Source organism: Scardinius erythrophthalmus, assembly GCF_964197995.2.
Source record: "Scardinius erythrophthalmus genome assembly, chromosome: 23".
NCBI lineage: Eukaryota > Metazoa > Chordata > Actinopteri > Cypriniformes > Leuciscidae > Scardinius > Scardinius erythrophthalmus.
In genome coordinates this window covers 24,804,113-24,829,956 of record NC_138243.1, presented here as the reverse complement: position 1 = coordinate 24,829,956, position 25,844 = coordinate 24,804,113, and the positions used below count along the sequence as shown (strand labels likewise).

The 25,844-nt window shown below is 36.7% G+C and overlaps 1 protein-coding gene across 1 annotated transcript in view; it reads right to left on the bottom strand.

Annotated features, from left to right (window-relative positions):
- The window catches only part of clmpa (CXADR like membrane protein a), a 61,283-nt gene extending 50,318 nt beyond the window's left edge, over positions 1-10,965 (bottom strand). The window contains exon 1 of the mRNA XM_081354785.1: positions 10,670-10,965. Within this exon, the coding sequence (XP_081210911.1) occupies positions 10,670-10,700 (31 nt within the window). The 5' untranslated portion in view covers positions 10,701-10,965. The remainder of the gene's footprint in view (positions 1-10,669) is intronic.
- Between the last annotated feature and the right edge of the window lie 14,879 nt (positions 10,966-25,844).

Below are 25,844 nucleotides of genomic sequence, written 5' to 3'. Positions count from 1 at the left end.
GAAATAAAATTGGTTTAAAGGGGTCATGAATTGAGAAATCAAATTTTCACATAAGAGGTCATTGTAGGCTATTTTTTAGAACTCTAAACTTCCTTGTTAAACCTTGTTAAAGTATGTCTTTCGGCGCACTATGACGTCATACTGGGACAAAATCCGAAACGAGTCATTTGGGCAGCTTGGTTTCGATAAAACTTGTAGGCACACTATGCAATTTCCGTTTTTCTCAAACAGCGACCTCTAGAGTCGCTGTGGAGTACTTGTATTTAACGTTACTGTTGTAAATACCACTCACGCAGAGCCATCTCTGCACTCTTCCGACCGCGCTTTCTTCGTTTTCTTCGACGACTCGGCCATGATTCACGTCTGAAATGCGTGCTAGTGTCTTCCATAGAGGCTGCTCCGTATGTTGTTGATGTATGTGACGTCGTGCTGTAAAGCAAGTTGTGATTCTCGCAAGATTTGGCAGGGCGACACCTCTCAAACTTGCATTGCTGTTTTTGGTTTTGGTTTTGGGAAGTTTTAAAAGAAAAATGCACACCTGATTTTTGGAGCTTGAATAGTACCCTGAAAAGAGCAGCGTCAACATGCTGCTAAACTTCTCCTTTTCCCCCACAGAGCAATTAACATCAAACAGGTTGGGAATGATAAATGAATTTTCTCGAATGATCTGTTTAAACCACCGTATTCTTCAGAGCAAATAAAACACAATGTATTAGAAACTCAGCTTGGTCTATAAATAATAAAATAAAAAAAAAATGACTTTATCAACATAACCTTTATCTCATGGCAGGTTTCTCCTAGGATCTTGTTTTTCCTCTGTTGCTGGACACAGTAAATGGCATGCCTCTTTTTAAATGCCAGATTTCGGCTCACGCTGAGGAAGACCGGGCATCTGAGCGAGACCTTCGCCTTTCCTCTGTTCCAGGAGGGAGCGCACTGCAGTTAAGCTGTCACACCGCATGAACGCCAAGGTAAAGCTGCTCAGAATAGACACAGCAGGAAACAGCAGCCCGACACGAGACGCGGCAGCACCTGTATTGACTCGTCCTCCTCCGTACCGCAAATAACACCAGACAGTCCTTTTAAAATACAGCTTTTCACAGCACACACACACAAACCCTCAGTATTTAACGAACAATAGGAGGAAGGTGTCAGCTCATGAAGGGCTGGGGAGGGTGAACCCAATTTTACCGACAAGTCCACTTACAGTACATGCTAATACTGGAGGTTAAATGTGGAAACTGTCAATCCAACCTGTTATATTTTAGAATAGGGCTGCTCGATATTGGAAAAGAACTGGCATTGCGATATTTTTCTACAATATATATTGCGATAGAAAAAAACACAGGAATTTTCAACAAATGACTTGAATAGATAGGCTACTGTATATTTGGGGGGCAATTTTGTTGGAGTTTATCTGAACAGAAAATAATTGTTTTTTATTAAAACAATCATTAAAATTTGTTATTAAAAATGTTTTTTTAGTGTTGTTTTTTTAGTGTTTTAATTAAATCTTTCCACTTGAGTTTTCATAGGCCACATTCCTACTGTTTTTGACCTATTCAATATGACTGTAAAATAATAATTATTATTATGATTTTATTGTTATATTACATAATACTATTAAACAAAATGAGAAATATATTGTATTCTAAAATACAAATTTGAGTAGTAAAAATAATTTTATTTTACTGTAAAATTACAATGCCAATATTTACATCTTAAAGGAACACTCCACCATTTTTTGAAATAGGGCTTATTCACCTTCTTTCCTACATTTAGATAGGTGGGCAAATGCATTTTTGTCTCAGTGCATGCATTGTTTTAGTTTGACAGGGTCGGTGCTAGCTTAGCTTAGCATAATGAATGGAATCCTTTGTTGCCAGCTAGCATGTCCTGAGTAAAAGTAATATAAAAAATAAAAAAAAACACGTAATTACTTCTTGTGGCCTGCGTATTCACAATGAGTACAAATAGCGATGCAGATTAACACTAGGCGATTTCCTAGGCAGATATTGATTTGGGACTATATTAGGGGGAAGCACAGGCGAAGCACAGCTACTTGGGTGCAGAGATATCACGCCCAAGTAGCAGTGCTTCGCCTGTGCTTCCCCCTAATATAGTCCTTAATATATAAGTCAATATCTGCCTAGGAAATCGCCTAGTGTTAATCTGCATCGCTATTTGTACTCATTGTGAATACGCAGGCCACAAGAAGTAATTTGGTGGGGGTTTTTTTTATATATTACTTTTACTCAGGACATGCTAGCTGGCAACAAAGGATTCCATTCATTATGCTAAGCTAAGCTAGCACCGACCCTGTCAAACTAAAACAACGCATGCACTGAGACAAAAATGCATTTGCCCACCTATCTAAATGTAGGAAAGAAGGTGAATAAGCCCTATTTCAAAAAACGGTGGAGTGTTCTTTTAAAGGGTAAGTTCACCCAAAAATGTAAACAAATTGTCATCATTTACTCACCCTCATGTCGTTCCAAACCTGCAAGACTTACGTAACACACAAGAATGAACCTCATTGGTTCTCACATGTCAAGCGAACATGCTGATGTGTGCGTTGATTAAAGTTTATATGTGAATAACAGCTTAAATCATATAAAGTGATCAAGTCTCTTCAGACAATTTGGACTAAACCGCTCAATTCATATGGATTCGTTTTACGATCTCTTTATGAACTTTTTGAAGCGACAGAGTGGTAGTTTCGTGGACTGTCAATGGACTGTCTATTTTCTACACAAAGCCATATAGTGCTGTCGATTTTATCGACAGCCTATTTTAGAATACTATTTCTTAGCATACTATGATTTAATGCTGCCTTTATGTGCTAACGGAATTATCGTAAATATGAGTTTCCTAGTTAAACATTGGACATCAACGCTCTCTCAAGTCGAATTTATCTCTGGGAAGTACGGGGATAGTTTTGATACCCAAGTTCCCGAGTTGGGCGGGCCATAAACTTTCAACATGGCAGAGGGGAGAACGATTGCTGCTGTGACTGGTATTCTTTATTAATTTTTTCCAAAACAGCTACATCGCATTGTCTTTGTATGTTTTAATTTATACACAGCGAAAATAGCCTGTATTTGACTGAAATTCCAGAACTGTCAGCATGCTGACAATCTAGATTCATTTTTTATATGGTTATCAATGAATAGGACAATAAATATAGTTTTGGCTTTAATAAGATTTTCCCTATAAATAGGCAAGAATAAACCTGGTGTCCTCCATGAGTCCTGTTCTTTCCACCAAACAAATCACTTGTATGCGACAAGCTCATAATCACAACTTCAGGCAGTTTAATAAAGCACGTGAAGGCAGCATTAGATGCACACATTCTAATCTTGCATGCTATTTAGGATGGACAGCATGCAAAATGGGAGGCAGCGATGGGTTTGATTGAGTCTGTGCTGTATTCTAATCCCATTCCATCTGTCTTTCCACTGCAATTTCCCTTCATTCTCGTGCTATATATCATTAAAGAGTGGCGAAAGCCCAAAAACAACATATAAAATTAACTAGCATTTTCCCAGACCTTTCTCTGCTGTATTACGTTCAAGGGACACCTCATTTTAAATACATCTTGAATCCTGCACCATAATCAGAAAGTTGCCAAATGCAGCCTGCGGGTGTTCCTTCTGGGTGTATTAGCCGTGAACGGATGAGCGATGTGAGATGGCAAAAACTGCTGCTGCTTTTGTTTTTTTGTAGGTGAACAGAACGCACTGATTCAACAGGAGCAATTAGAGCACAAAAAGTCGCACATGTGCAGTGCAGTGGAACGGCTCAATTTCTTTAAGAAGTTATGTCTAACGACTTGTAAAAAAACAGAAGTGCTGGTGCCATATGTTCTGGGGGAAAAAAAGTAAGGGAGAGAAAGAGAGAAGGATAAAACCCTTATTAGCTTCTTCCAGCATGTGTGCCAACTACAACCTTATCTGTCAAAAATACATAACCAGAAGTTCGTCCACCCAACAAAAAAAATATTTAGACAGCTCAAAAAAAATGTAAGTGCTTTAAAAAGAAAGAAAAAAATCATTGAGCTTCATATTTCTGCTTTCCAGTAGCTTGCCAGTTTTCCACTAAGTGCATTACAGCAAATGCTTCTTCTTTTTTTCATTTTAACAAAAATATATATATTTTCTGTGTTAATCGACAACAGCTGCTATTCATAGACATTAAGTTTAATGCACAAGATTAATTAATATATTTAAACACATCCATCACTCTTTGTTTGTCTGGCGTCTCATATTAAAAGGTTTTGCTCATTTATCAAATGGGCAGTGGACAGCAGATTTAATAAATGTTTAGAGTGAATTGTTTGTGAGGAGGGAGGGGTGTGTGATTTAAGTTTCATTCTTGGCACTAAAAGCTTTAAAAAACTAGTCCTCATTTTCCCTCCGCTGTTTTTCAAGAAACGTGACTCTTATCCAAATGTACGAATTCATCTTCAGGGTGGTCAAAAGCAAAAGAAGAAAAAAAAAAAACTTTTAAATACATTTTATTAAAATAAAGTATCAGTAATGTTTTCTCAAAAAACACCCTGCAAATCCCCGCCAGTGCCTCAGGTAACATCATCCTGTCAGGCTGCCTATAAATCCAGAGGTAACGCTGAAACGCAAACCTCCCCAAAATATTTTTGAAAGAAATATTTTGGTTTTTCCACAATGAAAGCATGAGGTGAGAGCATGTGGTTTGGATTACAGTAAATCTAAACCGTTTCACGGTGTCTCAGGAAAAGCGGGAGTAAAGGAGATCATTCCAGCTCTGGGCCTCGAATGCTCCTCCACAATCTGTTTTCCGTTTTCCTCACTCGTGTCTCTGAGTGCCGTGAGATTTGTAGGTCAGAGCGGCCTGTGCCATGAGACACTTCAAAGCAATGATGACCAACATACACTAGAAGCACAAGGGATGAGCGGAGGATGGATGGATGGATGGATGACAAATAATAGATCTTCACTTTACACTAAAAAAAATGTTTAGTCTTTAAAAGCCTTTATCTATCCACTATCCAGCCAAAATGTTGCTTGACATGTGGAACATAAAAGAAGTCAATAACAAAATGCAAAATTTGCTAATTTCTATAAAACGAAATTGTATATGCTGATCACTGACGTGCTTATTTAAAAAACTCAACACAAATGTAAAAGTGCGAAGTTTAGCATTTATTATTTGCATTTATCTAAATAAATACACTATGTTCAAAAGGTTTTACATGTTTTTAAAAGAACATGCATTTATTTGATCAAAACGGTAACGATTAACAGTAATATCGTCAAATATCATTACAATGTTATTCTATATTTTAAAATGTACTTTATTCCTGTGATGGCAAAGCTGAATTTTCAGCATCATTACTACAGTCTTGAGTCACATGATCCTTCAGAAATCATTTTAATATGCTGATTTGCTACTCAAGGCATATTTCTACTATTATGAATGTTAAAAACAGATGTGCAACTTAATATTTTTTGTGGAAACTGATGCAATTATTTAGGGTTCTTTTATAGAAAAGAACAGCAAAAGCATTTATTTGATATCTTTTGGAACATTATAAATGTCTTTACTGTCTGTTACCTTTGAGATACAGACCTCGGGTTATTTTTTTATCTTCTATTAATCACTTGTTGTTAAAGTGTAAGGTGTCATGCGGTCGATAAGACAAGGTACAATATTACTTTCATGACACCCATCAAAACAGACCATCACACACCAACACACACAGCAACACTGCTGCACTGTTCTCTGGATGTGTTCCGCACATGTACAGCTGTGTGATTGATATCAGTGTTTGTGTGTGTGTGTGTGTGTGTGTGTGTACACAGAGGAGGTAAGTGGCTGGTGCTGTGTGTCTGGTGGGAGAAAGGATGTCACTGTGATTTCTCTGAACGGAATGACACTGCTCTCAGTGAGGGCCGGCCCTGCTGTGATGTGCTCTACTAATTAAAGACAGCGCTGGGTCCCCATGGGGACGTTCATACACACACACACACAGCTGACATGGTCCATGTGATCAAGAGCTGAATTAAAGCTAGGTGCTGAAAAAAGTTCCTGACTTAAGTTACTAAATTACCACAGCCGCCTGAAAACACACACACATGGGCTAGTTACTCCCAGCTTTTTGTTGGTGTGCACTTTAATATGGCTCACAATCCTGTGGGAAGTGTATCGAGCTTCTTTGTACAAATGGTTTCATTACTGAAGCCATTATACAGTATTTATGGTGTCTAAGAAAGTAATGCAGGGACATCTATTTAGCAAGTATAAATGAATAAATTATAAACAAACTATTAAATATTAAAGTAATGTTGTCATGAAATATCAGGAAGAAACCATTTACAATGACACAGAGAAACATTTTTCTTTTATGGCACACAAATGATCTTTTTATCTCAGTGCATTTGCGTAAGTAAAGGCAGATGCTCGCAGTGAATGTGCCTCTGGCATTGAAAGGTTGTGGTCTCACCAGGGTTAGGGTTAGAGACACTGAGGTCAAGTAAGGAGATACTCCATATTTCAGAACGCTACATGCAGCTTTTGTTATTAAAGTCTGTTTGACAGCAACATTCACAGGGCAGAGCGAGTGAGAGAGAGAGAGAGAGAGAGAGAGAGAGAGAGACTGAAAGAGGGGGAAGGCAGCACACAGCACGATGTCACTTCCTGACCTCTGGTTCTGGATGCCCATGTCATCTTTATACTTGACAGATACTTTTCTGCCCCTGGAGATCCATCTAAAAATAGACTGATCTTAGATCTGCTTCTTAACACGCTCTTTATTTGAGTATGAAGTAACAAATGTGCATTTTAAGCAATGGAAAGAAGCTTTGGTTTGTATTAAGGATGCACCCATATTAAACTTCAGCTTTATATATATATAAATTTATGTTATGGTCAATAATAAAAACAACAGGCTACTAAAGATTACAGATACTACAATTCTATACTATTTTGTTGAAATAAAAAATAGGGCTGTCAAAAGATTAATCGCGATTAATCGCATCCAAAATAAAAGTTTGTGTTTAAATAATATATGTGTGTGTACTCTGTATAATTATTTTGTATATATAAATACACACACATGCATGTATATATTTAAGAAATATTTGCATACATATACTGTATATATTTATATATAATTTATATTATATATAAATATATTTTTTTTATATATAAATTACACATTTTTCTTAAATATATACAAGCATGTGTGTGTATTTATATATACAAATTTAATTATACACAGTACACACACATATATTATTTAAACACAAACTTTTATTTTGGATGCGATCAATCGCGATTAATCTTTTGACAGCCCAAATAAAAAACAAACTAATAACCAATCGTTTTAAATGCTACAAAGGAATTTAGACATCACAACATTATAACGTAGAATATGAAAAATGCATATTCATTTTGAGACATATGACAGTGTTATTAATGTATTAGTGTATTTACAAATACATTTAAGTGAACCTTAAATTATGGCAAATCGTGTCATCTAAAAATAAAAATAGGGGAAGTGTTTTCATTTTTGAATCAGATGTTACATTTTTTTTAAATGAAAATAGGCAGATAATTGACATGGTATATCATGCATGCCTAATTTTTATATATCTAGTCTTAAAACTGGATAATATATAACAAAAATATATAACTTTTTGTTGTGCAAATCTTAAAACTGAATAATAATATATAAAAATGTTAAAAATAATATATGTATATATAAAGCCGATAACTGATATATTGCAATTTGGCAGATAAATCTAAATCCAAGTTTTAATATAATTTTTCAAAGCCTGATTACAAAAACAAAAGTCTCAACATTAAAATTCATGTCCCAAGCACACAATTATAATGATGCTCTTATTATAATTTCATGTAGCCTATATGACAGACACAATGTTGCACTTAACTGTATTTTCCTTTTTTTAATTGATTTCAATCATATTTCAAGTAATTAAAAACCATCATCGCGAACCGTGTGCATCTCAAGTGTCTCAGGTGAAGGATATAATCCATTATTTATGGGCTTTAATATATCAGCCAACATTTTGTATTGGGCCGATAACGATAACATTGAAAATTAACATATACCCATACCGATATGGTGGCCAATATATGGTGCATCCTTATATATATATATATATATATATATATATATATATATATATATATATATATATATATATATATATATATATATATATATATATATTGTGCGTCCCTTATTTTTATATGTCTAACATTTTGTTGCAAAAATCTTAAAACTAAATGTCAAATAACACAGCATTTAATGAGAAAAGTCTCAATGAATCTGTCCAGCCCTTCAAATATAATCTGAAAAGTAACACATTTTGCTTTGGCAGCACCTTGCCATTGCTACCTCATCATGAGCACATTTCTGAGGGATAAAACACTAGTTGCTCTAGGAGAGAGAATAATCAAACACACAAAACAGTTTGTGCTGCTCAGAAAACATCTATTTAGAACTGCAGGAGTAATAATTGTTGCTATAGGGAATAAGATGTTCTTTACTGTTAGACAATGATCAATAATTTACAGAAGAAAAGCCCAACCAATAAAATTTCAATGCCAATAGATAGATCGATAGATAGATAGATAGATAGACAGACAGACAGACAGACATACAGACAAGATAGACAGACAGATATACACCTCCTCTTGTGTTGTGTTGGCGTGTCTGCGGGGTGAATGACGGTGTTGTGATATGTTGTGTTGTTTGCATGGCTTGTCTAGCACAGTTGTTTTAATGCAACTAATGAAAGCGCTCATCATGATAATTGCTATGGCGTTTGCTGCTGTATGTTTGCGAGTCTGACTCTGAGGACTCAAGCGCCTCGTGTCTCTCTGTGCCACTTATTGTCTAGTCACAACACTTTAGTAAACTGCAGTAAAAGAAAGAATGGTTCACCGGTGCAAGTTATTCTAAATGAAAAAAAGTGCTTGGTACTGCAGTTTTTCTTCAAAACACAATAACTGAACATCCTTTTCGTCTGACGTCATCAAGCCCTCTTATTTTTTCAATCAATTTCATACAACCACCCGTCATACAGAAACCTCTTTTCATATCAATTCCCAATAGATAAAATCAAGTCTCATCCACATTTTTCCTCATTGAATAACCAGATCCACTCTGAAATATATCGCGTTACAAGTAAAATGGCTTACACACAACTTAAAACTCGTGTATTGATTCTCCAGCAGCCAAATGGAAATAAGACTCGACCTGAACGTCACAACAGCAGCAAAGTTTAGGGCTGATGCAATATTTAATTTACACAGAACCAAAGCCTAAAACCTTTCCTAAAGCTTTCCTAAAACTTTACTACTATTTGTTTTGCTGACTTGCAACTGAGAACTGACATTTTCTTAAGGACATGCAAATCTAGTTATATGTAGGATGATGTCGGTAAAATAGGCCATCAGGTAAAATATGCCAGTTAGACAATAGTACTTGACATGCATGCACTGGTTTGATTGGTCTGAGTTTGTTACGGTGTGCAGTATTGAAGGGAAAATATAAGATGAATAACCTAAACTGATAATAGCAACTTTTCACATTATATAGCATTCATTTCTTTTTTCACAATGATGTTTTTGAAACACTGGCCCATTTTACTATAACTGAACATAGTGATGTTAATACTGAGGGAGACTTCTGACATTTAAATAGCTCTTGGGTTTAAACAGTTGTTGTTTTTTTGTTACATTTTTTAACATAAAATGATAGAAGGGTTCAGACCAAAAAGTGACCCTTTTTACCTGACTTCACCCTACGTGTCAGACTTAAACACTAAACATCTGCATTCTCAATAACAGAAACATGGAGAAATAAAGAAAAAAGTAAAAGTAATTTGCTTTCAACTTTCTTTTTCAGTACTGTAGGCTATCATTAAAAAAAACTGCAACGCAGAGAGTTTGTAAAAAGGCTGTGAAACATGCATAGATCACTTGTGGACAACATGTGAAATCATAACTTAATTCATGGACAGGAAGGTATTAATAAATGAATGCATAATATATCCGGATGCTGAATAATACAGCACACAAGGAAGGTTGAAGTATACCAGGTTATGGCAAGCCCCTTCATATTTAATTTCTTTTAAATCTACTGATAAGATTGAACTATATAATGGTTATTCCGACTAATCCATTACATATAACAAGTAAACAATAAAATGTGCCAAGTAAAATTTATACCAGCAACAAATGGAATAGAATCGGAAGTGAATAGTTGACATCTGAACCACAGATCCATCATCGCAAAAATGTGAAATTTGTTACTAGACACAAAGTATAAAAATAAAAATGGAATAGTGAATGTCTAGTAAAATAGTTACTAGTGAAACTTAAAAAGATACTGGAATAGCCTAATTAAAATAGTTGTAACATACAGTAATAAATAAATACTAGTAGCCTATAGCCTACTTAAATGTTAAAACAGCTTGCCATAATCTGATCGCTTTTTGTGTGTCAATTGTCGTGTAAAAGTAACATTAGTAAAAACTACTGACATCACCAACCAAATAAACTACTACAAAGTCTACCAATCTTTTAAATCTCTCCAACTGATCACATTTGACACGTGCTGTAGAAACATCACTCTCACAAGCACGAGGAGGAAACTTACCTAAGAGCAGGGCGCGAGCGCTGGCTGACATCACGTCTCCGGACTGAAAATCCTACAGAAACGTCTCCTTTGCTCCTCAAAACGAGCACATTGAGTCATTGAAATGGTCTCTCAATTTTGTTCTGAACATGAGCGGAGCGATATCACCGGCTGAGACCATCAAAAGCATCTCTGAGATCTCCAGACGTCCTGAAGCTCCTTCACAAGCGCCCGTTTTCTTCGAAGAGAAGTTCTCATTGACTTCAACTAGGATGCGTATCTACGATCTTTTTCCTCTCCTCCGCCTCTTGCTCTCTGTAGGAAGGAACCACAGGCTGGTAAAGGTGTGTGAGGGGATGTGGAGACCTCTGCAGTTAAAGGAGAACACTTTCCTTTGCAGATTTCCTTATGGGACACATGCAGATACAGTGGCGACTGGATAAGAGTCTCTACTGCTGCAATGAAATGATTTGCATACTTTATTATAACCCAACTTTAACAAACACCTGGTTATGGCAAGCCCCTTTCATATTTAATTCCTTTTAAATCTACTGATAAGATTGAACTATAGTTATTCTGACTAATCCATTACATATAACAAGTAAACAATAAAATGTGCCTAGTAAAATTTATACCAGGATCAAATGGAATAGAATCGAAAGTGAACAGTTGACATCTGAACCACAGATCTTTTTTTCGTGGAAAACAAAAGATAATGAAGAACCTTTTTTTTTCTTCTTTTTTAGCGCAATTTTCCACCGGACAAAATTGTGCTTGTTAACTCATGATTTCTGTTCTGTGTGTCTGTGCGCACCAATCTTGCACTTCTATCTACTCCTCAACCAGACCACCTAGAGACTTCGGGTTTTCGGCATTATGTTAAGGAAGGTCTAATCTCGGGAACGCACAAAAAAAAAATCCAGGAAAATATTTACTATCTCTTAGTGTTGTGATCCCATGAGGTGAGAAAATTGCGCTAAAACACTCACCGAGTTTTTATTACTTGTTTTCATATAGGACAGCAACCATATCTTAGCCTGACTACGTCAGACTTCGTACTTCCGCTCAATTTCATTTCGCTTCTGTACTCAGTCTGAGACAGCGTCACAGCTTTCCGTTTTCCTCCGGCCTGAAAACAGCCGGGCCAATCAACGAACAGAGGGCGGGCTGAGAGCCGTGACGTAGACGCTGATTGTACCGTGGATGCGTAGATTTACTTAACATAATCTGCAAAAGTCGTTCACAGCCATCTTCACTCCGGTATTTCGCTCGATGGTTTTTGTTTTCGCATCATACATGTGTTTACAGTGGAAGTTAGATGCGGCTGAGCATGTGCATAACACACGCCATAACCAAACGTTATGTGATTGGCTTACGGGTAACCAATGATTTTAAACTTCAGACAAGCGACCCCCGCGAGAGAGAAAACACTTCTCTATTATGCCATTCCAGACTCTGTCTACGAAGCAAAGCGAAGTAGCAGAGTTTGGTATTACCAGGCTAACCATATCTGCCCAAAACTACTAAATATTCTACATCTAAAGCCAAATGATAGTTTTGTGTGACGAACAAAGTAAAAAAAATTACTGATAATCTTGTTTGACATTGCTGTTCACGTGTCGTAAAAGATGACAACATGTGACCTTCTACAGAACAGATCTGTAGCAGTCAGGTGGTACAGTCACGAGGTGCAGGTAGGAGCTCTCAGAAAATTCCCAGCTTACAAGCTGTAATTATGAGCTCTACGAGGATGTGAACGCTTTTTACAAGTTGAAATCCCAATTACAATATGGCGTGAATGCACCTTCAGAATGCGTTTCTATGGCAACATTATCAACACCAATATGAATCTGCAGTAGTCAGGTAGTACAGCAGCCACATGGTAAAAGTCAGAGCTCTCAGAAAATTCCCAGTTTAGAAGATGTAACGGTTTGAATGGATTGATAAGAAAATGAACAGATTATCACAAGGCTTCCTACTTCCTTTTGTCACATATGTACACTTTCCAGTTCATCTTCATCCACATTGGTCTTCCTCAACATTCCATTATGTCTACCTGACATGCATAAATATTTTTTAATAGGAAACATTTTATCTGACTCCCTAGACTCTTGCCAGGCTTACTGACCTTGACTACATACAGAAGCATAATTCACAAGTTGTTTCTCGCAGCATTTGCGGATTAAAACTTGAAACACTAGAGAGAGTCAAAAAAGAGATAAAAGGGGCAATATATCTGGTTTCTACCAAGACTGTGATGGAAGGAGGGGGCCTGTGCTTGGTAGTTATCTGAGTTCTTACATTTGAGTGCCTCAATTCACAACATCTCCATACTTAAGAGTCAAAATCTTACCCTTACACATACAGTAACCTCTGTTGGGCAGCGACCTGCTTAAAAACCTTCAGTTCGTCCCCTTACATTTGTAATGATTCCACTGGAGGTGAGCTTCACGAACCCAAGTGCGGTATTGAACAGATATGTGTACAAAATAAACAAAGACTTGACTAAGCATAACTTGACATGACTTGACAGTAACACTCACCAAACAGTGGTTACACGAACAATACAAGACACAAGGCAGGATAACATAACTGTGGAAACCACAAAAATAAGACATGAAACAAAAACAAAACTAGACGTGACAACATTCTTAAACAGTTAACATTCACTAGAAGCAATTACTTTGTCCTCATTTAATTCCTCTGTCAAAAGCATCATATATTGAGTAACAATAAAGGTAGAGTGTCTGTTTTAGTACATACAATAAAAATGATTGATTTACACACACATACAGTATGCATATGTCAAAAACATATCTTTTCAAGTTATGCAAGGAAACCTATGTAACTCATGTAGTATTCATAAAATTGATCATGTATAAGCAGTGACATTGATTTAATACACATAAAAATATTATTTCTCTTACACTGGTCATGATTAATTGTCTTTGTTGAGAAAAAGATGGGTAAATATTATTTGAATGAAATCTAGAATATTCCATGAAAAAATAGCAGCGTACAAGTTTGGAATAACATGAAGGATGGAACAACAGAATTTAAATTTAATTTATTAAGGACATTCATCTGTCAGTAAAAAGTTGAGAAAGGTGGATTATAGGTGATTACTTGTTACATTACAATAAATAAGATGTCAAAATGGAACATTTTCCATTCAAAAGCATGTTATAAGATTGAAACAGCAAAAATGTAAAAGTTAGAAAAAAACATGGCATGTCTTAAAATCAGTTGTTTTACATAACTTCATAAGTTTAATTATATATATATATATATATATATATATATATATATATATATATATATATATATATATATCACTCATATGTGATCATCTGATGGCTAACCCTGACCCTACATGTCAATCAAACTGCAAATAACCTCTTTCCCTTTCAAGTACACACGTCCTCAGTTTCTCTCCAAGGCGGGTTGGATTTTGTTTTGTGTTTACCGCTGAAGCTTTCTGACTACATCTGCAGTGATGGAACCAACCAATGGTTTTTCATTATAATGCATTATGGGATTATTTTTAGTAGCATGGAAAACTTCAAAGACCAACAGTGGCCTGTTTTTTCTCTGATTATTCATGAAGGTCTCCTGAAAAGGAGCAGTGAAGGAGGACAGGACTTATTGCCATGACCTGATTACAGTTTGCAGCAGATGCCGATTTTATAGAATTTTCATATTTTGGCACAGGCGGATGCCGTATCTTAAAGCATCCGATGGCTTGAAAAACAAGCCCGAGAGCTTCAAGGCTTGTTCGGTTACTTGTGGTGTAGCCAACCACAAAAAGTACAATGTATTTTATTCCGCTATCAATCGGCTATTTTGAGTTCTAAAGATTGAGGACAAAGTTCTTTGCCATGATTATTAATTCATCACAGCCTCAGTTACAAGGCACTCAAGTTTAGCAACTAAATTTAGGTCAGACAGAAAGGAAATGTCTAAAAACAAAACGTCCACGCGTCCCTACAAGAAATCTGCAGCTTCTTTAGAACATACCGAGGTCATTGCATTATTCATAAAGGCCTTAAAACTTTAAAACAATCCATTAATCCATCCATTCATTCATTCATTTCCAAGACTCAAAAAATGTCAGAAGCAAAATGGTAATGCTGCGTTGAACGGCCAATGAGACTTCAGCTGCAGATTGAGATGCAAATTAGCTTTCTTTGTGAATTGTTACCCAGTGGTCTTCTGACAGACACATTAAAGGGAGGATAGGCAACAACTCTCCACCCAAACCTCCTCTGGTTTTAGTCTTTCAGACTGAGAAGTTAAAACCCCTCATCGCCAGGGAGAGCGTCGTAAATCTGCGAGCTCTACTGCTGCAGAATACCCATAATTCAGAGGCAAGTGTTCATTCATCAAACGGCTCAATTAATAACCTTCCCAGAGAGCATAGCAGGGATTAATCAAGATCCTTCTTCGGTACGACATTGGAAGAATTTGAAAGATATCCCAACTTGAAAGTGGGAATATGATTCTTTTTCCGCAGATTTTCCCATGCACTCAATCTTTCTGGCATGTGGTCTTGCTAGAATCCGTGGTGGTGATGAAAAACTGGAAGTCCACACCACAGTCTCGAGCTCTGATAGTATTTTCTCTTAATTCAATCTGAAAGCACAATCAGGACACAGCCATGAAGTGGCTTCACGGATGATCAGAGTGAATCAAACCTTTTATGGACCACTTCTGAAACGGAATGATTCTTAGAAGTCTGCTTGGGGACACTGCAACCTTAATATCCCCAGAAACACCAAGTAAATGAAAGGAAAGCCAAAAAAATCCAAGGCCCTGCGATTCAATTCCCTTCAAAGATGAGGCCTATTTTCTCAAAGGCCATTTTCAAGGCCTTAGAGGAAGAACAAGAAACATTACTGTCCTTCTCCAATAAACCTAGTGAGCTTCTTTGCTGTCCAGAGAGGCCTAACAAAAAAAAACAGAAACAGATCAATTTCAGTCAGTTTTCCATGTGCAAGACAAGAAACAATATCAGAGAGTGAACATAACCCATTCTAAACATATCAGTACATTATTGTGCACATGCATACACTGTTGTGGTCCGAGCTTTAATTAAAGTGATTGCTTTCAGGGATATCTGAAGTTTTTTTCTGTACCTGACGGTGCAGTAAGTCAGAAAAATTTACTGTTTGTGCCAAACCTCAGCTCATCAAACTGAGTGGAAACAGACGCTCAACATAAGCGCATAAAGAAAGTCAATCATTTCATTTAGAAAGAAGAGAAGCCCAAACACAATAGAATGGAAAGAAACTAAGCATAAAACGATCCAAACACAAGCTATAAACAATATATGACGATAGAGAGTATTGAAACTTGCTTACCCTCAAGAAATATGGCATGAGTTGCATTTTAGAGATTGTATTTTAATGAATACTTAAAATCTGAAAGACAGGAAAAAATACTGGTACACATTTTTAACGCTTTCATGCATGAATTATGGTGAATATGAGTATATCAATTTACCTGTAATAGCCGATAATTCTGATTATGTTCAAGAATTACACATTTCTACCATAGCTCTCTCCGAAGGAAGCACTGCTTCCTTCTTTCAGACATTGCATTAACCAGTTTTTCTTAGAATGAACTTAGACGAGTGTAGAATGAAAAAAACTAGCAAAACCAAACAATCAAGAGATCTGTCAGGATTATTTCCAAATGGCAGACTAGGTTTTGCACTAATTAACCCAGAGAGATTATTTTAGCAATTTTCTTCACCAGTATGTGTGCATTATATGTGCAAGCTTCAGCATTTATGGCATTTTTATGAGATGAGTAACGGCCAAATCTCAGCCCCCCACCCCACCACCACACACACACACATTTCCAGCAGTGCATTATGGGAACTACACTGAGATGGGATCCCACATCATCAGACAAACCTGTCTTAACTGGCAGGCACATCAATCTCCCAGTGCACACATGTCATTGTTTAAATTGGGTTATTTAAATTCATTAAATACTGCAACGGCATGAACTGCCAACATCATTAGACTTGCAGATGATGTTGCTGCAGTGGTCTGGTCCTAATGGCCATGGATTTCACATCTCTTAAAGCAGTGTGGGAATATTCTGCTCACACTGCTTGGCTGAATGAGTGATGAGTACTTGGGAAGGATATGAGAATAATATTTAAGGAGAATTAGTTTCGCATGAGCCCATTGGTCGGCTGCTGCTGACATGTCTTTCCAAACAAACCGGTCCTTAATTAAGTCCAAGAAAACAGTTAGCTACATTAAATGTGAATCAGAAGTGTGTGCTCTGAACACATTACACAAAGTTGGAATGTTTACCTTTGGCTAATGTAAAATGAAACATGTTCACTACAAAATCTTAGAACAGCAATCAATTTTAGACCCAGCACTTCAATTTGTCCTGCATAGAGGACATCTTCCTCTCTCTGAGACCATACGTGCATATAGATACTGAAATACAGCATAATATATGATCAAATAATTATATAATTATACATTTTTAAAAAGTGTGACAAGTTTTTTTTTTACAGGTATTTGACTTATTTGATCTACATGTTCTCTCTAAGGGACATCAGGACTTCTGCAGTGGTTCTCAATCTGAAGGTGCTGATTTACACACAGCAGCGGAAAACAATGCTAAATGCAAATAATACAGTGCAACTAATCATATAATTCTGCATTAAAAAAATGCAAGAGTAAAATATTTTGTTTGTTGTTGACATCAAAGGTTCAGCTCCCATCAAATTCAACTGAAAAGCTCACTGGATGTGTTTTCACCTGTTGGGGAGACATTACACATGAAGGTGAAGAAAGTAAATATATATCACTATTTCTATGAAATATGAGAGGAAAAAAAAGTTAATATAAAAGATTAGACATTATTTAGGTTTCTAAATAATCCTTTTATCCAGATCTTTTTAATGAAACACTTTCTGTCCCTCCGTTGACAGCTACACAACTACCACTTTCAAGCCCCAAAAAGGTAGTAAAAGCATCATTAAAGTAATCCATGTGACTGCAGTGGTTTAACTTGAAGTGACATGAGTGTTTGAACAAAAAACATTATTTTACCATCATAAAAAATATTTATATCCAACGTTCACACAACAACGTCTGCTCTCGTGTCAAAACAACACGCATGCCTCTTGGTGTTCTCGTGAACGCGCGCACATTTGAGTTGTGTTGACTCGCGAGACTGCTCAGAAATGAGCTGCATCCGAAAACTGCATACTTTCCTACTATATAGTAGGTGAAAAACAGTATGTGACAAAAGAAGTATGTCCGAATTCACAGTACTCATAAAAGAGTTGGCAAAAAGTACTTCTTCCACATCACATTACAGCTTTGACGTCATTGAATTTCGTTAAGAGTTGTGGGACAGTCAATCACTGTTTGCGGATACCATAGAAATGAATGAGAAGCACCGTAAACTTAATCATACTAATTTTCAATCGCGCAATTCTACGTAATTTCTCTTATAAAACAGCATTCGGTGATCAATCCAAAACATGAAAAAACAAAACTCTTTTTGCTGGGTTATTTATGAAAAATAATGAAGTAGTATGAAATAACTTTAAATCATCTATTAACTCCTGCCTTTATGAATGTGCACAAAAATAAAAGAAGTGAATATTTCTTTGACATGTTAACATCAGTCCAACAGGAGAGAAAATGTCGTTCTTCTGTACAAACAAAAATCCAATTATTTCCTGACCTCTTGTGCTGTTCAAAGAACTTCTGTTTTCAGTGGATGTAAGACGCTGGTTAAAGAGGACAATAAACTGCTGACCCAAATTTCCTGCAAAAATAGCTCTGAATCTCCTGTGAAGCCACGCATGGGATCCCTGGATTGCAGAAGAGTCTGAGGAAAACTGGGAAAAATTCCAGTTACAACACAATCAAAATTCTAACAGAAAATTCTTGTTCTGTAGCTTACTAATAATATAATATAATATATTATAATAAAATACAACAACACAAAATTTAAAACACATATTTAAAAAACTGACCACATTTTAAAGAACCCTGAACACTCTTAAACGATTCCTGTCTCTAGTTCACCATTAAATTCAGTTTGGGGAAGAATTAACGGTTTAAGTTTCAGCATGAACTTTTCACCCTCCCCTCCATGAGGCGCACGGCTGCCGGACACAATTCACTCCAAATAAAAAATTCTGTTAGCTTCAGTACTAGTTCCTATGGAAGCTTGTTTCCGCCACAAAATAAAAAAAATTAAATGATGATTGTGACTTTTTATCTCACAATTGCGAGTTTACATCTCGCAATTCTGACTTTATTTCTCAGAATTGCGAGATACAAAGTCAGAATTGCGAGATATAAAGTCGCAATTGCGTGTTATAAAGTCAGAATTGCGAAAGATATAAAGTCAGAATTGCGTGAAATAAAGTCGCTATAAAGTCAGAATTCTGACTTTTTTCTCGCAATTGCGACTTTATATCACGCAATTCTGACTTTATAACACGCAACTGCGAGTTTATATCTCGCAATTCTGACATTTTTTTCAGAATTGTGAGATATAAACTCACAATTGTGAGATATAAAGTCCAATTCTAAGGGGGGGAAAAAGACAGACTTTTTTTTATTATTATTATTATTTACCTCAGAATAGTTTGTGTCACAATTCTGACTTTATAACACGCAATTGCGACTTTATATCATGCAATTCTGACTTTATACAGTATCTCCCAATTGCATATTATAAAGTCAGAATTGCGTGATATAAAGTCGCAATTGCGAGAAAAAAAGTCTGAATTCTGACTTTATAACACGCAATTGCGACTATATCTCGCAATTCTGACTTTATAACACGCAATTGTGACTTTATTTCACGCAATTTTGACTTTATTTTACGCAATTCTGACTTTATATCTCGCAATTCTGACTTTATAACACGCAATTGCGACTTTTTTTTACGCAATTCTGACTTTGTATCTCACAATTCTGAGAAATAAAGTCAGAATTGCGAGATGTAAACTCGCAATTGTGAGATAAAAAGTCACAATTATCATTTAATTGTTTTTATTTTGTGGCGTAAACAAGCTTCCATAAGTTCCAGCTCTCACATCACACTGATACCAGCGGCCCTTCCACACAAATGAGATCCAAGATTACAGCTCTGCTTTGACCAGGAGTCCAGGACACACAACAGTAACAGCATACTGACTCTAACAACACTGACAGACAGACCAAAGACATGCTATTACTTCCTGCTCTGAGTGAACACAATTGATTTTTCCAAGAACCACTGAGGATACTAATGGACGCCACTGATCTGACATGTGCAGAAATGTCCATGAACATCATGTTCATACAAGCGAACAATGTAACAAAGTGAATAAGTTCAATCTAGTTTTGACTTTATTTTGTTAGATGATGCATTTGTGCTTGAATAGCTCTCTCTCTCTCTCTCTCTCTCTCTCTCTCTCTCTCTCTCTCTCTCTCTCTCTCTCTCTCTCTCTCTCTCTCTCTCTCTCTCTCTCTCTCTCTCTCTCTCTCTCTCTCTCTCTCTCTCTCTCTCTCTCTCTCTCTCTCTCTAGTATTTTTTTATGTTTCTCTCTCTCTCTCTCTAGTATTTTTTTATGTTTTGAAGGAAGTATCATTGGGGACGTTTACACGACGTTTTGACGTTTTGGCAATTAATTTACACGACAACTGATTTGAGGGCCGGAGAACGCAAACTTTTGAAAACTGGTTTTAAAGTGCAAGTTTTCGAACATGATACCATTATCGTCATGCACATGCATATTAAGTATTTATTCTAAAGCCGAGAAGTGTTTCTTTACAAAGCGACATCGCCAACTACTGGCCTGGCAGCATACATCGCTTTTAGTCATTTTTGCAGATCCGTGTGAATGTTGTCATCTGTGCACGAAAAAAACCTCACTAAAAATCTATTCTATTTGAATATATTTTAAAATGTCATTTATTCCTGTGATGCAAACCTGAATTTTCATTATCGTTATTCTAGTCTTCAGTGTCACACGATCCTTCAGAAATCATTCTAATATGCTGATTTGGTGCTTTTTTGTGATCATTATCAATGTTGAACACACTTGTCTCAGTCGGTGTCAACACTTGTGCTGCTTAATATTCTTTCAGAATTAGTGAAACTGTTTTTTTTAGGATTCTTTGATGGATAAAAAATTGAAATACAAATCTTCTGTAATAAACAGCATAAATGCCTTTACAGTCACATCTGATCAATTTAATGCACACTTGATAAATAAAACATCTTTGGGATGTTGACTTATTTAACATTATTCATTGCTATCAAACTCTTATGTACCGATTCTGCATGCATCAGTTATGCATCATCACATAAATATTACACAATGTAGAGGTTGACATGAGTATCACGACATTAGCAATGATTTGTGGTCTAAGTAATGGAAAAGAAACTGAGGGAATGACAACGAGAGGTCCAGACTAGTTGTGATTCAGTGCTGAATTTGTCACCCTGTAACTGATCCGTCTCAGACACATTCTGTGGTTCTGGCTCCAGCGCAGCAACAGAAGTCACCTTGAAGCTCGCTTTCCTGCACAGCTGCACTGTAGACAACTACACAAGACTGAGGCAATCTACCTGCACAATGACAGTCGTGACTCGTGATTATCTATAACACCTACAGGAGAGAGAATAAAGATGTTAGGATCAGTCAACAACAGTTGTGTTGTATCATTCAATAAGAATCCTGATCAATAGGTGCAATTACATTGTGTGATATCCTGGATGTCTGTGTACCTCAGAGAGCCCTGCATTTTTAAAGAGCGTTGTAGGTGTTTTGTGAGTGTGAGGGTAGATATTGACTCGAGTAGGGTGTGTTGAATTGACTCTGACTTAGAGGAGCTGTCCCTGAAGGACACACCATAAAGCAGATGGTCAGCAAAAATGCAGCGATTCGGTGTGATACACACACACACACAGCTGGTGTGAGGCATTGCTACAAAAACACCAGCACAAGCACACAAACCAATCACAATGAGATGAAGAGAAACTATTTTGGAGAGTGTACAAGATTACCTTCAAGTCCTGCTGGGAAGTTCCTACTTATGACTTCTGAGGTCTTAATAATGAATTTCTTCTCTTTTTAAATAAATACCTAGTTTAATCATGACATTCTAGAGGGCAGAGGCTGATAGATCCTTTACATGCAATCTACAGGCAATCACATCATTACCGCATGGCACAAGCTGATTGGCTCTGCTGATCTTGCTTGCTCAACATTTAAATAGTCTGGTTCAGTGTTTGCTGTAAGCTAGTCCTGCAGTGTGCTATCAGAATTCCCCTGAAACCCTCCACCTCAGCTCCACCTGCCTAGATCTGCTATGGGATTTATGCAGCAGCAGCATATCTTACATGCTCACATTCAGAATTCAAATTCAAAATATTATCAGTAGCAAGTCCATACGTAGCAGCGTGGCAGATCTAGTACACCAAGAACAAATACATTAGCATTGCCATATTCAATAACATGCCAAAACTATTAAGAGAATTGTCATGATTGAAATAACAAAAAAATCTCACCAAGATAGGAAAAACTTGAAGTACAGCAAACTTAGGTACAACAAAATAAAGCTAAATGAGTTGTGTTTTTTAGGAAGGTTTTGTAGCTATGGTTTATATACGGTTGAACAAATAATATATATATATATATATATATATATATATATATATATATATATATATATATATATATATATATATATATATATATATATATATATATATATATATATTTTTTTTTTTTTTTTTTTATAGTGTTTACTGTATTTTCGATCAAATACATGCAGTCTTGGTCAGGATATGAGACAAAAACTTAAAGGGGTGATTGATTATGATTTCACTTTTTTAACTTTAGTTAGTGTGTAATGTTGCTGTTTGAGCATAAACAACATCTGCAAAATTACAATGCTCAAAGTTCAAAGCAAAGGGAGATATTTGCTTTTAAAGAAATCGCTTTTTAAGGACTACAACAAACGGCTGGTAGGGACTACACGACATTCCTCCCGGGTTAGTGACATCACCAACCCTAAAATTTACATAAGCCCCGCCCCTGAACACTATTTATAGATTATCAAGACAGAATATGCTAATCAGTGACTAGAAGATAACTACACATAAGCTACATAAATTCATCAACTAACCATACAGAAACGTCCTGTTGCAATCTACATGTTGTCAGTTCTTCTTGAGTCTCTCCATCACTGTCTGAATCTGGTTTGAACATAAAAGGCTAAAAGTTTTTTAAATTTTCAGTGCATGTCTGTGTGAGGTAAAAGGATGAGCTGTTTAAGCTCTGCCCTCTGTGCCAGGAGCAGCAGCTCATTTGCATTTAAAGGAACAAACACAAAACGGTGTGTTTTTGCTCACCCTCAAAAATTGACAATTTTAACACGCTATATAAAAATATCTGTGGGGTATTTTGCTAAAACTTCACATACACATTCTGGGGATATCAAAGACTTATTTTACATCTTGTGAAAAGGGCATTATACCACCCCTTTAAAGAGATCATTTAAAAAAAATCATTAAAACTTTTGAACAATATCAATTCAATTACTGTACAACATTTTTTTTTTATTGTCAAATTGAAATAGTATTGCATGTCTAGTGAAGATGTTTAAAAATCCATGTGGAGAAAATAAATTTGAAAAAATACTTTCGGATCCAAGACTATATAAAAAATGTTCAGACAACTCAAATATGGATTTAAAGACAGCCAACTTCTAAATGGCAATATTGTGGTGACATTGATGTGCACTCAACCTGTAAATATGTCATTCTGACAAGACTTGAAGGCAGGAAAGGAGAAAGGCTCACTATATTTAAGTCCAGAGATGAATCACACTTGAATTCCATGTGTATTGAATGGATAGGAACAAGAGTGTGTGAGGGCCTAAGAAATCCTCTACAGACCAATGCAGCATAAGCTCACAGGGCTCCATGCCCACCACAGCTGGCACACGGGACGCTCTGCAGTTCCCCCACTCTACCCACGCAGGAGCTCTTAAAACCCATCTGCCAGATCATCCACTGAGGAGAGCACAGAAAGTTAGAAGCTCAATTAAAGCGGTGGGACTGCAAAGCAATCTGGAGTCAGTGAGACACAAGATCGGTTATTGATCAGTGAGTGACAGTGTCCACGGGCCCAGATGGGACGGGCACGCAGACACTTTATTAACAAGAGGCTTTCAAATGGTTTTACACTGCAGTGCCTTTATCTCTAGTGAATGGAGAATTGTTGTTTTTTTACAAATCAAAGGGAAGCAAAGATTAAAATAGGTCACAGGTGATAAAATATTGAATACCGAACTATGAGATGTTAAAAGCGACCGGGAGTGACAGCAGACAATAGCAGTTGTCATGGTGATATGGAGACACCGGAATGCTGAGTACACAGGGATATATTCAATTCAGCAGACCTGGAGGCAAACCGGCGCTGTCCATCAAAAAGCCATTTCAGAGCGTCCCATAAAAACAACACCAGACCGGAGGTGTGGAGATCACTCTAGGACAAATACCACAAGCTCCTGCAAAATCATTATGGAGGATATAAGGACATATTTTAAATTGTAATAATATTTTGAAATATGACTGTTTTTACTGTATTTTTTTTTTTATCAAATAAATGTAGACTTGGTCAGCAGTCCCCCTGTAGTGAAAATCAAGCTTTTAATGTTGTTTATATGTCTATGTGGTGTTTATAATATACTTTAAGACAAACCATTCATAAGTCAACACCATTGCTGAGTATTTTCTCCTTAAAGCTGCAGTGAACCAAAGACAAACTCAAAAACACGATTTGAAATCGCTGGTGTTTCTGACGCCACAAACTACCTTGTAACCAATCACGTCAACATGTGAGCATCAACGAATGGATCTCTGAGCTGCTGTGAGTGAGTGGAGGCGGGACTAATTTGCATTTTAACACCAAATTGATCTGGTGTGATCAGTGTTCGGTGACAATAACACACATTAAGCTTGGTGCCAATATGTCAAATCTATCCAGAGATACAGCTTCAGGTGTAGTTTGGTTCTTAATTCGTTGATGCGGTATAAGAAAACTGTTTCATCTATCGACGCAAAATACAAAACATTTTGCTGGCATGGGCTAAAGATGTCTGGACAAAATGGTCTAGACAGAGTTCGAAAAAGACACAAAGTTAGGCCGACTATGGCAAATTTGGTATGTATGTTCTTGGCATGTCCTAGTTTAATTACATTAGGCAAAATTAATAAAAAGCTATTAGCATTTTTTGAAAATTCATTAACTTTTTGAGTACCTTCAGTAGTGGAGCGGCTAAGTGCTTATGTTTGGCAGAATCGTTCAGTTTATGATACAAGTGTGAAAATTGGCATGAGTAGTCTCCATGGGTCACTACAGAAGAAAATTGTCCGAGCCACTTGAAATTTCAAGATGGCTGCCATTTTTCAAGATGGCCGACACCTTAGTGGAGCAGTTAAGACTGCTCATGCCAATTTTCATGTTTGTATCACCAAATAAACCACTATATTACTTAACTGCTCCACTAAGGTGTCGGCCATCTTGAAAAATGGCTGCCATCTTGAAATTTCAAGTAGCTGTGGGTGGCTTATTGTCTAGTGACCATCAAAGACTGCTCATGCCAATTTTCATGCTTGTATCACCAAATAAACCACTATATCGCTTAAAGGTATAGCGGAGGATCTTTCCGAATTTTAGATAAGACCCCCCCTCTCCACTTTTTGAAAAGTTTGATTGACTCCCCAGAATGATTGACAATTAGGAGGACCAATAGTATAGGTGATCCACCCGGAAGTAAAAAATCCTCCGCTATACCTTTAACTGCTCCACTAAGGTGTCGGCCATCTTGAAAAATGAAAAATCTTGAAATTTCAAGTGGCTCGGACAATTTTCTTGTCAAGTGACGCATGGAGACTGCTCATGCCAATTTTCACGCTTGTACCATAAACTGAACGATTATATCACTTAGCCGCTCCACTACAGGACATGATGCTGATTACACTTACCAACGCCCAAAATGGCAGATATGGGAAAACTGGGTAATGTTCGACTCGGCATGCTGCACCAAATGTAAAAAAAGACCAGCCAAACCATTCAGAAATTATAAGCACTAGGTGGCACTGTGCCAAAACTGTGCAGGTACCCTCGGGTTGTGATGAC